This window comes from Cyclopterus lumpus, chromosome 17, assembly GCF_009769545.1.
Source record: "Cyclopterus lumpus isolate fCycLum1 chromosome 17, fCycLum1.pri, whole genome shotgun sequence".
Classification (NCBI taxonomy): Eukaryota; Metazoa; Chordata; class Actinopteri; order Perciformes; family Cyclopteridae; genus Cyclopterus; species Cyclopterus lumpus.
In genome coordinates this window covers 8,898,417-8,913,884 of record NC_046982.1, presented here as the reverse complement: position 1 = coordinate 8,913,884, position 15,468 = coordinate 8,898,417, and the positions used below count along the sequence as shown (strand labels likewise).

Below are 15,468 nucleotides of genomic sequence, written 5' to 3'. Positions count from 1 at the left end.
AGTGCAATAACATACTCAAACTACCTACCTCCTTGGATTGGATTGACTACATTTACTGGATGTAACATGCTAGCACTGCATCTATTACAAACATATTGCAGTCAGATACTCGTATTTTTTTCTTGTTAAAACTTCCAAGTTCATTTTTGTAACGGTTTCGTTGCTATCAAAACCAACTTTATATGACGTGTGTGCGTGTGTGTGCGTGTGTGTGCGTGTGCATGTGTGGACAGCATTCCCACCTGTCATTGTGGATACCTTGTGTCCTCTGCACACGCTCACACACATGCACCAATGCAAATACACTGAGACACACACACACACACACACACTCACACAAAGGGAAAGGGGGAGGAGGAGAGTGTTTGAGGGAGAACATGTTAATATTATGTTTGTAAATTGGAAATGAAAGGAATAAGTGACATCCCCCATCAATGTTCAAATTAAAAAGTATTGCCTACGGTTAAAAGACTAAAAGAACTGAAAGGGGGAGAGATATGGGCGATATGGGCTAGCAATTTTAATCTCACAGACTAGATGGGTTTTATTACCAAATGCAAATAATTACCATCGCCTCAAGAATTCTAATCCTTAAAAAAAAAGATGGTAGTAAGTTTGAATGGTAATACAATGTTGATCACATCTGATATTAAAGACCATTTAAGCCTCTTAATCGTTTTGGGAAATAAGCAAACTGAAATAATGCAAAAACAAACTATATCACCATACGGCAATATAATTAAAAATAAATGTCCTCTCATTCTAATTCTGAAAAGCTATTTGCTAAACACTAGTGAGCATGCTAAGCGAGAGATGAGATCGTCTTATCTACAGTATAATTCGAAGTTGGATGTAATTGCCTCTGTGCTTTCAGTTAGTTTTTTTCTAAATTTTTCTTTGCAGCCACCTCCTTTTGAGAGGACTCTTTGAATGCATTTCCTTCACCTGGAGACCAACAAAGGCCCGAGTGAGTGGGGTGGGAGACAAACAAAGAGGGAGAGAAGAAGGGAGGCAGAGGGAGGAAATGTGAATACCCTTGCTTGGGTACTGAGGGAGTGCTGCACGCACCAGTTCTGCTTTTCACAGGTTACATTAAAAGTCTAAACGTGTCTTTACAGCATCTGTGTGCGTATACACAAGTGCTGTGGTCGACTCTGAAGGCTGGCAGGGGAGAGAAGGAAGGAATAATAAATACGTACTCCTGGCTTCTCTTAATCGTATGTAAAGTACAAGGGGGATTTCAGAGTACCAAACATGCAGACGGTGCTCTGGTCAGTACGCTGCAGATCCTGGTGACGAGCTGCAAACTTCCATTTGATTCTTTAATTTTCCCCCTTAGCTGCATGACAGTGCTGCTGTCATCCAGCATGGATGCACCTGAACTACTGCTGACACTCGCACACACACACACACACTGACAAAAACCTCGCGCACACACACATGCACGTGCACACACCCTCTCTCCGACACCAATACACACAGAGGCATCAGTACTCAGAGCCGGTGGCTGCTCTGCTCCAGCCTTAATGGAAGGCCTGACCTCCGCTATGCTGAGTTATTTCCACCCTCCCCAAATTTTCAGGCAACAAAAAGAAAAAAAAGGTATGAGAAAAATGGAGAGACCGGGAGCAGGGGATTCTACCTTTTCTCTGAAAACCTTACATTTATTTCGTCTTGCTTCCCAATTTACAGAGTCCCAGGACCACTTACTCTGCAAAGAGATGGTGGGTGGAAAAAGGGAGTGAAGCCTAATGGGAGAACAGCCTTCAGCACTCACTACAGCTTTCACGTGAAACTGTCAAAATGCATTCTTTTTTAATCATTACCATCCCTTTTCATCATATCATAGACCGTGGAAGCATACACGTGTGTGTGTTTGTGTGTGTATGTGTGTGTGCCGGGGGGTGGGGCGGGTCATCACAAGCTGCAAACAGATGTTTCTACACCTGTGATAAACCGGTGAGCTTTTAAACACATTAAACTGTTACTCAAACTACTCCTCTTGGATTGCATTTCTTTCTCAGAGGTACCTTAAACAACTCGCAGCCTCTTGCAAAAGGGCTGTTTTCAGTCTCACCACCGGCTAATAGACACAACTTGGGAAGTTGTGTCGAGGAACAGAGCTTTTTTACGGTCGTTGCCACAGTTGAAATTGCAGGTCATGTGATAAACACTGGTCCAAATAAGAAAACTGCATTAATGAAAATATTCATGTTGGTACGTCCTGGATTTTCCTGATGAACAACATTTGTTGGAATGAATAGGCCACCATCTTGGACATGGCATCCAGTTCTTCTTAAAATATATATATAATATATATACATACATGAGGTATTACTCAATACAGAGTGTGACAATGGCGTGCTGCTGTAGAAGTCACTCTTGTTAATGGGTGTAGGGCGCTTCCTGTTAGAGCGTGTAGAGAGAAAGCTCTCTGCTGTGCTAAGGACTGGCTGGCTGTGCCGCGCACGCTGAGACAATCAACTCCAGAACCACAACAGTGTGACTACTCTCAGATTAATCCAAGCGTCAGTCAGATGCTTAAAAAAAGAATAGCAAGGCCATTTTCTATAAAAAGAAAGAAAAAAAATTATCCAACCTATAAGTTACACAGGTAGAGCTGGGAGTCTATGATAGATAAGGTGAGACACATCCCTCCATAATTGCCTTTTATGACTGAAAGAACACTTCCAGATTTTCTGGACCTCTCAAGCATTCAGAGTATCAATGGAGAGCTGACAGGGCTGACCTCGAAGGAAAGCAATTGAATTCCTGGCTTCTCCATACGCAACGAGGAGGTTAAACATGCATGTACAGTAACCCGAGCCAACATGTGTGAGACGGAGAATTTATGCCGACTTTTTCATGATGCATGTGTGAAATACATTTCAACTGGTATGGAAATCACACACGTGGCATTAGATTTGCCACCATCTGCTTTTTTTTCCTTCTTCTTTTCTTCTGAGGGTTGGTGCTTAATCAGGCACAAAAACACATCAGCGGTGGCACTTTGGACAGCAGTGGCTGGCTGAGGAAAAGTATGTTTACTGCCTGTAAAAAGCCTTGTCAGATCCAAAATACAGAGTGTCAAGGGAGGACCGCCAATGTGGCAATCTCATCCCCACGGCCTGGTGTAACAAAGCAATCACTCTGACTCATCTCATGTGTCTTACGCTCACTCACATGGCAGTACATCTCCGAGATAGACACGCGTACAGGGGGGTATGAAGGAACGTTGGGACAGAGGTAGACAGCGTAAAGCGCTACCTCTCCGTCACCTGAATCCTCCCAGTGCAATTAGCAATCTTGTCCTTGTTAATTCAGTAATTTGTGATTACGCCGTGCTCATCGTTTTGTGCGAAGACATGCTACATAAACATCAACAGGATTTGGTTTCATTGATATTCATGAGCTAATGGAAGGCTGTATAAGTGTTATTTACACGACACTAAGCTGTCTGGCAGATAAGGTTTCTCAAGGCTATGGCAATCGGATTCAATTCCATGACCTGTGCAATGCCGGAGGGGGAAACAGCAAGCAGTGCAGCTATTATTGGATAACTGAGTTTCCAAATTCAAACATAATTTTAAAAAAAAAAACATGATTGTTGTTCTCCCTGATGGAAAAATGCTAAATGTGACAAACACTACTCTAAGGTGGAGCAGTGACTATTGATCCGGGAACCTTAGTCAAAATGAGTTTGTGTGAAATAAATAACTCGACAGAAAAAGAAAAACATTTATAAAACTCTATAAATGTTTTCTTTTACTTGGAGAGGAGAACATGGGTGAAGGTGCACCAACAAAAGTCTTATCTTAAGATGACAAAGACTGGGGGGAAATAAATGTGCATGACCAACCTCGCTATAACTATCGATCAGCTTCAGGAGGACAAACAAAAAGCTGGAGTCTCCGATTATGTCCAAGGCCTTGGGAAAAGCCTACAGGTCAATACTGCAGCAGCAGTGGCGCTGTGGGGTAGGGCTAGCGACTTAATAAAGCAGACGTATTGTGTGTGAGCAGACGGGTCGATGTGATCCCCCCCCCCCCAGACGCAATGCATTTTCACAGCGGGACAAGTTGCTGCACTGTGCAGAGTGGGCCTGGAGCAGAGGTCAACCTATTTACTTCATCGGCAGCATAATCTAAACAACAGTGGAAGAGACGGAGTGAAACCAGTGAAAGAACATATTATCAACCCAGGAGACTCTTGGGGGGCTTTACATGCAGTTTGCTGCCTATGTGCAGAGTAGAAGACATATGAATATAGACTTACAGTACACTGTAGATGCTATCAGATATAAACATGTACATGAATGCATTTACACACACACACACACACACACACACACATACGCACAAACGTATCTTACCTTTTCGTAGTAGCGCAGTTCATAGTCCAGGATGATGCCATTGGGCTGTTCTGGTTGTGGCCAAGACAGTGTGAAGCTATTCATAGTGGAGCTGATCTGGTGCATGATGGGAACTATGGAGGGGGCTGTAGGGCACAGAGAGAATAACACAAAATCAATACATTTCGAGAAGAATATTGATTATTACAGATATCTCAAACTGTTGGTAAAGAAAAACACTCAACCACAAGGGGAGAGATTAGACCCTAATACATATACATGTGGAGCTATAGCCTTTTGTAGCCCTACTAATTCTTTACTTTAGATTTATGAATTAGTATATCAAGTCAACTATGGGACAGCCACTTCATTATCTGCCTAATAAACACATAACAACGTTCATGACAGCTAATTATAGTTGGTATAATATCCACACGATGACTTCCAAGAATGACGGTGCACATTCTACAAATAGTGCACAATTGCAATACATATTATGCAGTGTGTGTATGCAGAACAAACCATCATCATCTATCAGTAGTCAGCACAGAATCCAAGTTTAAACAACTGCCACTCTCATCAGTACCCAGGTAGCCAGCTGAGTCAGGCCGATTAGAGCTTCACTCAGCCATATTCTGGCACTGCAACACCAAATATGTGCTGGCTTTGGCCAACATAAGGCTGCCAGATCTGGGAAAGATTTGAGGGTGTGGACTTGGGCAGAGTGTCAGCTCTAGTTAGCAGGGCTCCGGCTACCTTTGCGCCAGAATGGTCAGTCACCACGAGTCTGGCGTGAGTCCAGCAACCAATCATGGAGGATTTAGTCCGCTTTTGCACCGACTCATTTTGGCGACTACCATCAGGATGCATCAGGATGCATTGGATGCAATCATGTCTCAGTCATTCCCTAATGCTCTGTAAGTGCGTGTTTAAAGTAATTTATGCAGTCAGAGAAATAGCTTAACTGGGCCTTTGTGTTAGAGTTATACCATGATTATGGACAAGTAAATTAACCTAGAATACATGCATCTAACTTAACAGTATAATGTCCAATGCAACACACATGTATTAATCAGAACAACATGTAGAAGGTCAAATTAAATTGCTCTCATTCAGGAGCCAAATATTTGGTTAGACATGTTCAGGAATTTACACATTACACAAAATTGATTGTGCGTTCGCTGGATTCTGTGAATGACTTCACATCTTTGAATTGTATTTAGACAGAAGCTTGAGTATAACTGCCTTTAATGACTGCACTGTAAAGGCCTCAGTCACAAATACCTGTTGAAGCACTGGATATTACTCAGATGTAAGAAGACCGTCTGAACAAGGGCAGCATCTGATTTTTTTTTTACATCGTTTCTATTATCCGCTCTACAGGTCTGTAATAGGAGCCTAATTTAACATCAGAACAGGTGTCACATGCCATTGCACAGTCCATCCCCCGCGATTTTTGCTGTGATACCTTGGCAGATTTCCACACTGTTGACATTTAACAAATCGGATATCTTGTCACTGCTGACAGTTGCATCAGGGTAGTTCAGACTTTCTCTTGGAGGAAAAAGTACATTTCCCTGGTGCTGATATTCACTTTTTTGGCATCTATTTGTTATGTTAATACGTGTAATCTAAATGTCACAGGCAGTGCCGGCTTGGGCAGCAGCAGGTGAGTGAGTTTCTAAAACCTGCACAGTTCATATCATCATACTCATTTGGATCCCTGATAATCTAGTAAGGGGTTTCGGGTCTATTTCGTCAATTTCATTGGTCATGCTATTTGTCACGTTTTGTTTTCCTTTATTTGTTAAAATGCACCACTTCCTGTGGAGCAGAGGATTCTTTATGGCCCTGCATAGATAGTTTGTTGTTATCTTCTTCTTACTTTAAATGGTGTGGTGGTCCTAAATGAACAGAATATGTTCTGCCACAGTCAGAACAGTTGTAGTTATTGCACTTAATAGATTGTGTCTTCCTCTCTGCTCTTCTCAGCGGATGGAGGTTGGCGGGTCTCGGTTGGAAGAATGTGGAGTCTTTTACCATCATGCACCAATCAGGGCAGAGCAACGTTTGAATCACAATTTGATGACAACTGCGCAGCTGTGTAATCATGTCGCCAGCACTGTCAATACGAACTGATCAAATCACACGCACCGTGCTGATGAAGCAGAATCGTTTTTGAGTGTTAAACTCTGATATTTTTTGAAACGATTCCAATTTGATTATTGCTTGCTGGTTCCAGGGTGTTCAAGTATGAATAAATCAATCTAACAGACATGGCATGATTAAAGTTGATACAAATGTCACAAAAATATTAAACAAAATTACAAATTACTTAGCTTTCATGTACAAATTAATCTATTTAATGCCATTTGAATATGCCCTAAAATCTACTGTATGACTCTTCTAAGGTGCAAAGATAAACTCTAATTTAGCTCCAAAGTTTAAATATGAATCAAAACAGCTTGTGAACGTACAAGTAAGTTTGATTGAAAACTGATTCTGCGGCTGCTCATATTAAGTTCAAAGCCCTGGTGCTTGTATACAGTGCTGGAAACGAATCTCCACCCCCATGTCTGTACACAAGCCCATGCTCATCAGCCTCTTGGCTCTCGGCCTGCTCGCTGCTGAAGCCTAGTCATCGCTCCACGTGGTCTCCACTCACCATCTTTCTGAATAACTCCTCTATTCAAATAGCACCCTCTCTCAACTAAATTATCTTTTTTCTTATCCTACTCTATTCATTGTCTTCTCGTTGCACTTCCCCCTAGAATAACCGTCGAAGGAGTTCTGTAAAGGAGGAAAAGCTCCTGACCTTCTCACTCGGTGGGGTTGTTGTTGTGAATTGTGTTTTGTAGAAAAGATGGCTTGTCAGATCCAGACATTTGTGATTTGATTAAGTATTTGATGATTTGAGTGTCAGATAAGTACCTAAAATGTAACTGTAAACAAATGAATAGGCTCTGTTTATCTGTTTATCTTGTCACTGCAAATGGTTTCTGTTACATGCCTCTCTTGCCTCTCACCTCCTGCCCTCCCCCCCCCACCCCTCTTTCTCTCACCCGAGACAGAGTGTGAGGGCTAAGCTTCACCTCGGTGCACTTCAGCCTCTCCGCCTCTCAGGCTGGTTCACGCTCCACTGACCAGGGCTAGGGCTGCCTGGGCTGCATTATCAATTACCGGCCACAGGCACACACTGTTCCTGACAGACCCAGGGGAGGGGCACTCCACACAGAAATTCCTGCAGTGGAAAAAAGGGGGCTGAGAAGGAGAGGTATTACCACAGCCCTCAGCCCCGGGTCCTGGTCCCAACTCAATTTGTGCATTCAGGCGCACAGACAGAAAAATATTCCATTTTGTTTTACAAGGGATAATTTTTTTTATGTTTCCGAGTGCTAAGCGTCGAGTGATTAAACCCTTGGTCGTGTTTATAGTCCGGGTTCAGACCTATGAATGACGACCCACATCGTTTTTCCGTCAATTCAAAAAGGTCTGCTGTTGTGTTTATCGAGGGCGTTCAACCCCATTTGGAGAAACAACCGAGTCAATCAGAGCTTTGTGTGTGGGATTAAAGATTGAGACATCATCTTCCTGTGCCAGAGCAACCCCCACAACTCATGCAATGAGTTTGTTTTTATGAGTTTAGTTTTTCATAATTACCATGCAGTATTTGATCGACATGTTGACTTCTCTTTGTGAGTGCGACAAAACGAGTTGACATTGAAACAATGGCAACTGAAAATGACAGACGGGAATATGTCACTGTCAGCTGAGGCAAAGGTAACCCGAGCTAACGCAAACACAATGTCACGTTTTATTACATTTCGTACAATGGCAACTTAGTCGGAAATATTAGGCTAGCAAGTGTACATTCTGAATTGATTTCCGATTTTTAAATGCTACCTTTCAAACACAAATTCTCAAAACACTACCTCTAATATTAATATATATATATATATAAAAAACTTTTCTCACTGCCCTCTCCCACTGTACACACAGGAGAAATAAAGAGTGTGTGCACATGTTCAGCGCATATCTCTGTGTGTCCTAGTAGCCTATGTGGGAAGAGCCTGTCAGAAACAATGTGCTGTGCCTGTATGAGGGTTAGGTTCTGCCCAATGAAGCACTGCTGTCCCCTCCATTGCGTCCCCCACTGTCACCCTGGGACGATGATGCTGACAGTGATTGGTGACTGTGTCCTGCACTCCTCTCTCCTCCCTCCATCCCTAACATCCCTTGCTCCTGTGCTCCACTTTTATCTGGCCCCACTCGCTGCCCCTGGCTTTTAATGCAGAGCCTGGCTCACCATTAATCAAAGTCAAAGCCTCCCTGTGTCTGACTGAGACAGAGAGAAAGTGAGAGAAAGGGAAAGGAGGGACAGGGAGAACAAGGTGAGAGAGGGTTTGAAAGAAAGAGATGAAAGAATAAAAGCTTCTTTACCTTTGTACGATTAATCTACTTTGGAATACAGATGAGTTGGCACATCATTTTACATGTCTGGCACAGACCCCAGCTTTTGTTTTCATTATCGTTACATCAGTGTGCAGTCCCTATAATTCATATGGAGAAGGGTCAGTAAGCATATCAAACATGCTCTTCTACATCTTCAAAGGGCACTCCTGTGTTTTATTAGTGCACTTCCATACAGTTGGGAGACTCATTAGTGACACATATAAATAACGGTCTCAAGGTATACAGCGATATCCTTACTTTTAGTCTTTTGTATGGGTAACTCCCACAACTCTTATGTTTCCCCAAATGCAACTCTTTGTATGTCTTTGCTGGAAACTCCATGCAAGGTAAATGTCCACAAATTCTACTTCCACCCCAAAATTGTTGAACACATCTCTCTCTCTCTCTCTCTCTCTCTCTCTCCAACCACAAGTTCAAGCCAAGTCCTTCTTTCTCTGTAGTGCACTTGTGGTTTGTGCTTTAAGATGCTGGCAGCCTCCTAATAGGGGCTCAGAGTCTCAGATGAGGAGAGCAGCCTATAGTCATGTGTTGTGCCTCTGTCAAAGGCATAGGTTTCATTACTACCCTCCCTATTAGCAGGGGCTCAGACGGCCAGCCCAGCCATGACTACATGGTAATGGGCTTCTCTCAAACATCATAAAGAGGGATCAGTTCAGCACCATGGATTTCTGTCAAGGAGCCACGGTTGGAATTATTTTCAAATTCACATTAAACGTGGAGGATTCTGAACGGAGCTCTATGTTCATAAAAAAAGGACTTACTAAAAAAAGGAAAGCTTACTTCCACATTGCCACAAACACGCACACACACTTCCTAGCTTCACTTAATACACTATGTAAGACATCAGAATTGATGAGCATGCTCAGTAGCATTCAAGTTCACACTTAGAGTTTTGCCTGCAGCGAATGCCTCTCTTTTTGGGTCCAGGGACGGGATCCAACATTTATGAGAACAGGCATCAAATGAAATGAAAACAGCACTCTGAGAGAGCCTGGAGAACTGTCTAAGATGATGGACGCCCTCGCTCCGATACATGGGGGCAACAGTGAAAGGAAAAAGGCAACCCCCAAAAAAAGAAATGGAAAGACTTTGTAGGCTGTAAACTGTAAAGACATAATGATGAGTGTCTTGCATCCCCTCCACAGGCATGTTTGCCAAACATCTCATCTGATTTTAGAACCCCACAGAGCGCAGATCTCTTTAATTCATCCGGTTGTTTGGATTTCAGTCTCGCGCATAACATCTTCATATCTTGAATGCAACCCACCCGGTCGTACTTGCCCAAAAAAGGCATGAGGAAAAGAGACGTTTGCATTTCTGTGGGAGTAGCTCTCCAAACAGAGCAGCTAAGTGGAGAAGGATTGTTTATAGATATAGTTGGCATTCTGCGGCCTGAGTGACTGTTGGCACATCATCTAGGTCAGTAAGACCAGAGAACTGTTGGGCATCAGGCAGTTGTTGAAAAAGATAGTCACAAGATTTATGGACTTTTCTTTTGCTCATATGCTGTTCTTCAAACCGCTCTCGCATAACCACCCAGTGGTAAGTTAAGAGTCCAGGATGGATTACATAAGAAAACATGGTTGGCATGTCTGTAGTTTTCACCACGAGTGCTTTTAAACGGCCACAACCTGACTACTATATATTTATCATTTTGGTAATTAAACCATTTAATAAATTCACTGAATGCAGAGTGTGTCCTTCCCGTAAAAGTAAAACCACATTATTTCCCAAAGAGAGAGAGAGAGAGAGAAAAAAATGCTATTTTTCAATAGCTGGATAAAGATGACTAACTTCAGGCCAGGTGTGAATGACCGTGTATAGTCTTTGTATGTCTGTATCTGTATGTGTGTGTGTGTGTGTGTGTGTGTGCGTGCGTCTCCTGGAGAGCACGGGCAGTGAATGAACTCTTAAATCACACTATTGATCAGTCCTTCCTCCCAGACACACACTGGGATCGAGGGCAGTTAAACGGCCTCTTCGGTGATTCACACTAAATCCCTTCAACTTCCTCCTCGCCTCCATTATTCCCTCCTCTCGTCCTCCCGGTCCACTTTTCCTCCTCTCACCTTTGTCTCCTCTTGGCCAAATTACGCCATAACCCCTCTAACGACTGCTGCCTTACTGTTTTCCAGGTGGTCTCTTGGTTTTCCTTAATCTTACAACAGTCCATACTAAAGCCATTTAAAGTTGAAAAGGCAAAGACTCCATTGAGACGAGCACAAACTTGATCTTTCCTGGGTAATCGGACTTAAAGGACCACTTCACCTATCTGTTCTCTCATAGGTTGACATTCTTATAGTACTAGAAGGGTAATAATATACTATTACCTTTGTCAACAGACTATATCTCATGGGAAAGCTCTACTTATCCCCACAAACCCATGCCTGATGATGTGATTTTGAGCCAGAAAGGCCTATTTTGGTATGACGGCCTCTTGTCATTATTTTAACCAGACACAACTGTGAGACTTTGACACTGAAGAAACTTCAAAGTCAGGCTTTGACACATATTTTCTTGCTTTTGCTTGACTTGAGACTGCAGCTGTAGGTTCTGGTGTGTCAAATGCTGTTTGCTCTGGATAAGCCGGTCACTATATGGGCTGTAAATTGACATACGGTTGAATATTAGTGAAGTAGTCCTTTAAACTAATGTACGTGCATGTGATTGATATGACAGGCCCTTATTTTGTTTGTCACAGTGACAACTGCTTCTCCGCATTGCGCAGAAAACGAGTGCATATGCAAATGCACTAGCAATTTACTTCCATATTAAGCGGAGGCACATCCATGCTTGTTGTTTGCAAAGTGGATGGGCGAAATGGAAGATAAACAAAAGGGTATGTTGATTAATCATTATTTGCCAAGCAATCATTTGACTCATCTCAAACCTTTTTAACAGCACAACAACACATGACAAAATGGCTCACCTTGACAGGCTGTGAGCAGTGCACCTTTTACCTTCAACCGTGCCGCGTTATGTTTTAAGATATATATTATAAATAATATGTTATGCACACTTTCATGAATCGTAGCTTTTCCAGAGTCCCGTGTCTCTGATAACTAAATATAATCTAAATCAGAAGTGCAATGAAAATGAATGCACCTATGCATACCCAGATGCCCATAAATATAAACTAAAACTAAATCGGTCTATTCTGCTGTTTTACACTATCATCCTTGGTTTTTGTCAGAAGTTGTCATTCTGATGATTAGTAATCAAGTTATTTTCACCTGTGTTTTGGTTGTAATGTTGGCATTCCGCTTCTTTAATAAGGACATTAAGAAAAGGTGTGCCTTAATATACAGTATGGGCACCAACACCTCTGGATTCCAGCGGAGTACCGTTATTTTTCTTTCACATTATTACCCATTTGCAACAATTACTATATATTGGTGCGATGACCCCATTGTATCTATGATGACTGATATTGCATTGGGAATTTATATGGTCCTCCAGGCTCCTATTATACATGGAACTTGCATTGCGTTACGCCACCTCTCCCGACCTTGCATCACGCAAGGGTGCAGTGCACAAAAATACCAAATAAACAGGACCAGAGAATACATAAAAGAAAGAGAAAATGTTGCATAAATTCACGAACCCTCAACAACACAGCACCACTTTTAAAGAGTGTCTTTTGAAGTGCATTAATATCAGCACAAATCCCTTGTGGATACTTCTGCTTCTTCAGTGGCCTGCCAATAAAAAACCCTGTCGAAACTAGGAACAGTGCAATTACCTGGCTACAAAGGGCCACATAGGGCTGGACATAGGCCTGGCAGATTACTGGCAGACACCTCATTACTGCAGCAGACTTCAACAATAGGCCTGGGCATTGCTTCTTCTGCATCTATCTGTCAAGTGTGCTATTAGCCTGTCAAATGGGGACAGTCAGCACCATTAGGCCACCCTGATAATCGGTCCTATTTACTCCCTCATTTTCCTCTCCCTCACTGTCGCAGTCTGGTCAAAGGAAGAAGAAAAAAAGGCGGTCCCTTTCTCCCCCCCCCCCCGACTCATACTCAGACAAAGACAAGTTCAATCGTTCATTACATTCTTCTGAGAGACATCGTAATCAAATACGGTATGCCCTCTCCACCAGATTTCATTTCAAAATGTACTCCTATACAAAAGGGACCTGAATAACACGACTCTCATTTCACTGGTCTTTGAGATAAATGTGGAATAACTACATTCCACAATTATAGTAGAAATGTGAATCAATAATTCTGAATTATTTTGACATGAGGTATTTTGTCATTAGGTCAGACTGACACAGAACATCATAATGCATGGCCAACAAAAGGTTCCAGGGCCACGAGCTGACACAAGTGTGACTCTTTCCTGGAAACTTGCCAGTATGAACTTGAACAAAAATCTTTCCCGAGCGATGCACTGATAACGATACCGGGACGATACTGACTCAAGAAACTGGACCAAATATCAGTGGCGACAATGAGTCATTTAAAGTATATGTGTATATACAATATATATTAAAAACTGGAATTTGTATTCCTGTTTTACGTTTTGAAAAATGTGTTGCTACATTAAAAAGATTTACATTTAAATTGATATTAAAAGTTGCTTGAGTACTATCTATTATTTTAATAATAAATAACAATGAAGTACATTTATATCTATGTATTTATTTGTTACATTTTGATTTACAAAGTGAGGAAAGCAAAGTTTAAGTCGAGCCTGGTATCGGATCGGCTCATATTGGCCAATACCCCAAACGAAGGTCTTGTCAGGACTGGACAAGTCAGATCTGTGCATCCCTGTCTTTCACCACTCAGTAACGCCACTTCGTCTGTTACTCGTTCCCACAAGCTTACGCTGGGACCTTCACGGTCCGCCACATCCACAGAAACACAGGGAAACAAAGAGAGCCTCATCTACATGTTTCACTCGGTCAACACGTGTCCCTTGATAAGTGCTCGTGTGTGCAAGATCTACAAGAGCATGAAAAACGCGGTCGCAAAAAGGACCGGCAAAGACAATATCCTCGAGCTGTCATTTCCATCGGCTGGGCTCGGGTTCCCTCGGGCACAGTTAGAGGATGAGCACACACAAACATAGAGAGAGAGAGACAGGGAGAGAGAGAGGGAGAAAGAGAGAGAACGATAAGAGGATGAAGGTCATTTTCATTGGCTAGGCTCAGATCCATCACAGGCAAAGTCGGAGGATGCACATGCACAAAAAGCCAAACATACAAGGGAGACCGACAAGGAGAGAGAGAGAGAAGACGGATTTCAGCCGGAAAACAAGCCTCTATCCTGGGTCGCCCTCTTTCAGTTCAGTCTGACATTAAAGTATTGAACAGCGGAAGCTGGATAGCTGCTCTACAACACCAAAGGTGAAGCTTGTAGTTCAACACATCTGTCTGTTGCCTGCTAAGCTGAGAACAGTGCAACAAGAAAATGATGGCGTTGTAGATCGCGCCGAGGGCTCAGAGTTACCCAAACTTATGAAAAGGGCCGAAGATGAATTCTCTTGTTTTGTTTTTAATTCAGAGAGCAGCGCCAGTGTATACATTGGAAGATTTACAGACAGGTTTCAACTGGGGTGTAGCCTTCCGTGAAGAGAGAAGTACTAACTCGCTGTGCGACATTGCTCTCCAAACAAAGTCTCATTAAACAAATACCAAAGGAAAACCACAAAAGGATGTTTCAGTCAGTGAAGCACTGGCCTGCAACTTCCAGATGTGAACTCAAAAACAATTAAAGGGGTTTCATAAACGACTTGTGTTGTTTTTTGAAGGATGATTACCTTGAGCAGTGTTAAAAAGCAAGAATTTCTGGAATGCCCAAAGAGAGAAATGCATTCTGGGGCTACTTCCCCCATCAGATCTGAAGTGTAAATAAACTACAAAGGAAAGAGGAATGGTGCTGTAAATTACGCTTGTCCTGCTAAATGTAACGTGCTGTGTCTTGAGTCTGAACTCCTCCATCATGTTTTCCATTACTTTGATTCAGGGAAGGAGGGCCGAGAAGCAGAGCATGTATGTATAACTTCCACTCAACCAGCTGTCCCTGCGCTTCGAAATGAAATAATGAAATGTGCCATTTCAAACGGATAAGAAGAGATAGTCATCATCCTCATCAAATGCCAATGCAGCCGTCATCATGAGACGTAGCCGTAGAGCGGCCACTTACCGGCCTGGTTGGTGGTGATGTCTATGGAGACATGCTGGGCCGGGTACGGGCTCTTGTTGCTCACTCCGTTGACAGCTTGTATTTCAAAGCTATAGAGAGTGTGAGCCCATAGGTTGCTGATGAACACCCTGGTGTCAGTCAGACCCAGCTGCCGAGGGACAAAGTCCACGTTGTCGTCGCAGTGGGAGCAGGAGCGCCGGTCGGCCCGGCACTTTTTGCACACAATGTTGTAGACGACGTCCTCGCGGCCGCCTGTTTCCCTGGGAGAATGCCACTCCAGGATCACAGACGTTTCGTTCACGATGGAGATCACGTTCCTCGGGCTGGATGGGACACCTGAAGACACACGGAGAAAAGATGTAATCCAAATGCCATCCCAGCGAGGATCATTTACCTTTACGGCTGAATACATTTTGTATTATGAAATCCACAGGGTAAGCTGTCAAGATGCAGGCAAAATAATGCTTGTCAAGGAAAACTGTTTAA

The 15,468-nt window shown here is 42.8% G+C and overlaps 1 protein-coding gene across 1 annotated transcript in view; it reads right to left on the bottom strand.

The window, feature by feature from the left end:
- The window catches only part of LOC117746320 (ephrin type-B receptor 1-B), a gene marked incomplete at its 5' end in the record, with an annotated part of 95,395 nt that overhangs the window by 32,023 nt on the left and 47,904 nt on the right, over positions 1 to 15,468 (bottom strand). Inside the window, 2 exons of the mRNA XM_034555377.1 lie at positions 4,373 to 4,497; positions 14,983 to 15,318. Coding sequence (XP_034411268.1) covers positions 4,373 to 4,497; positions 14,983 to 15,318 — 461 coding nt within the window. The remainder of the gene's footprint in view (positions 1 to 4,372; positions 4,498 to 14,982; positions 15,319 to 15,468) is intronic.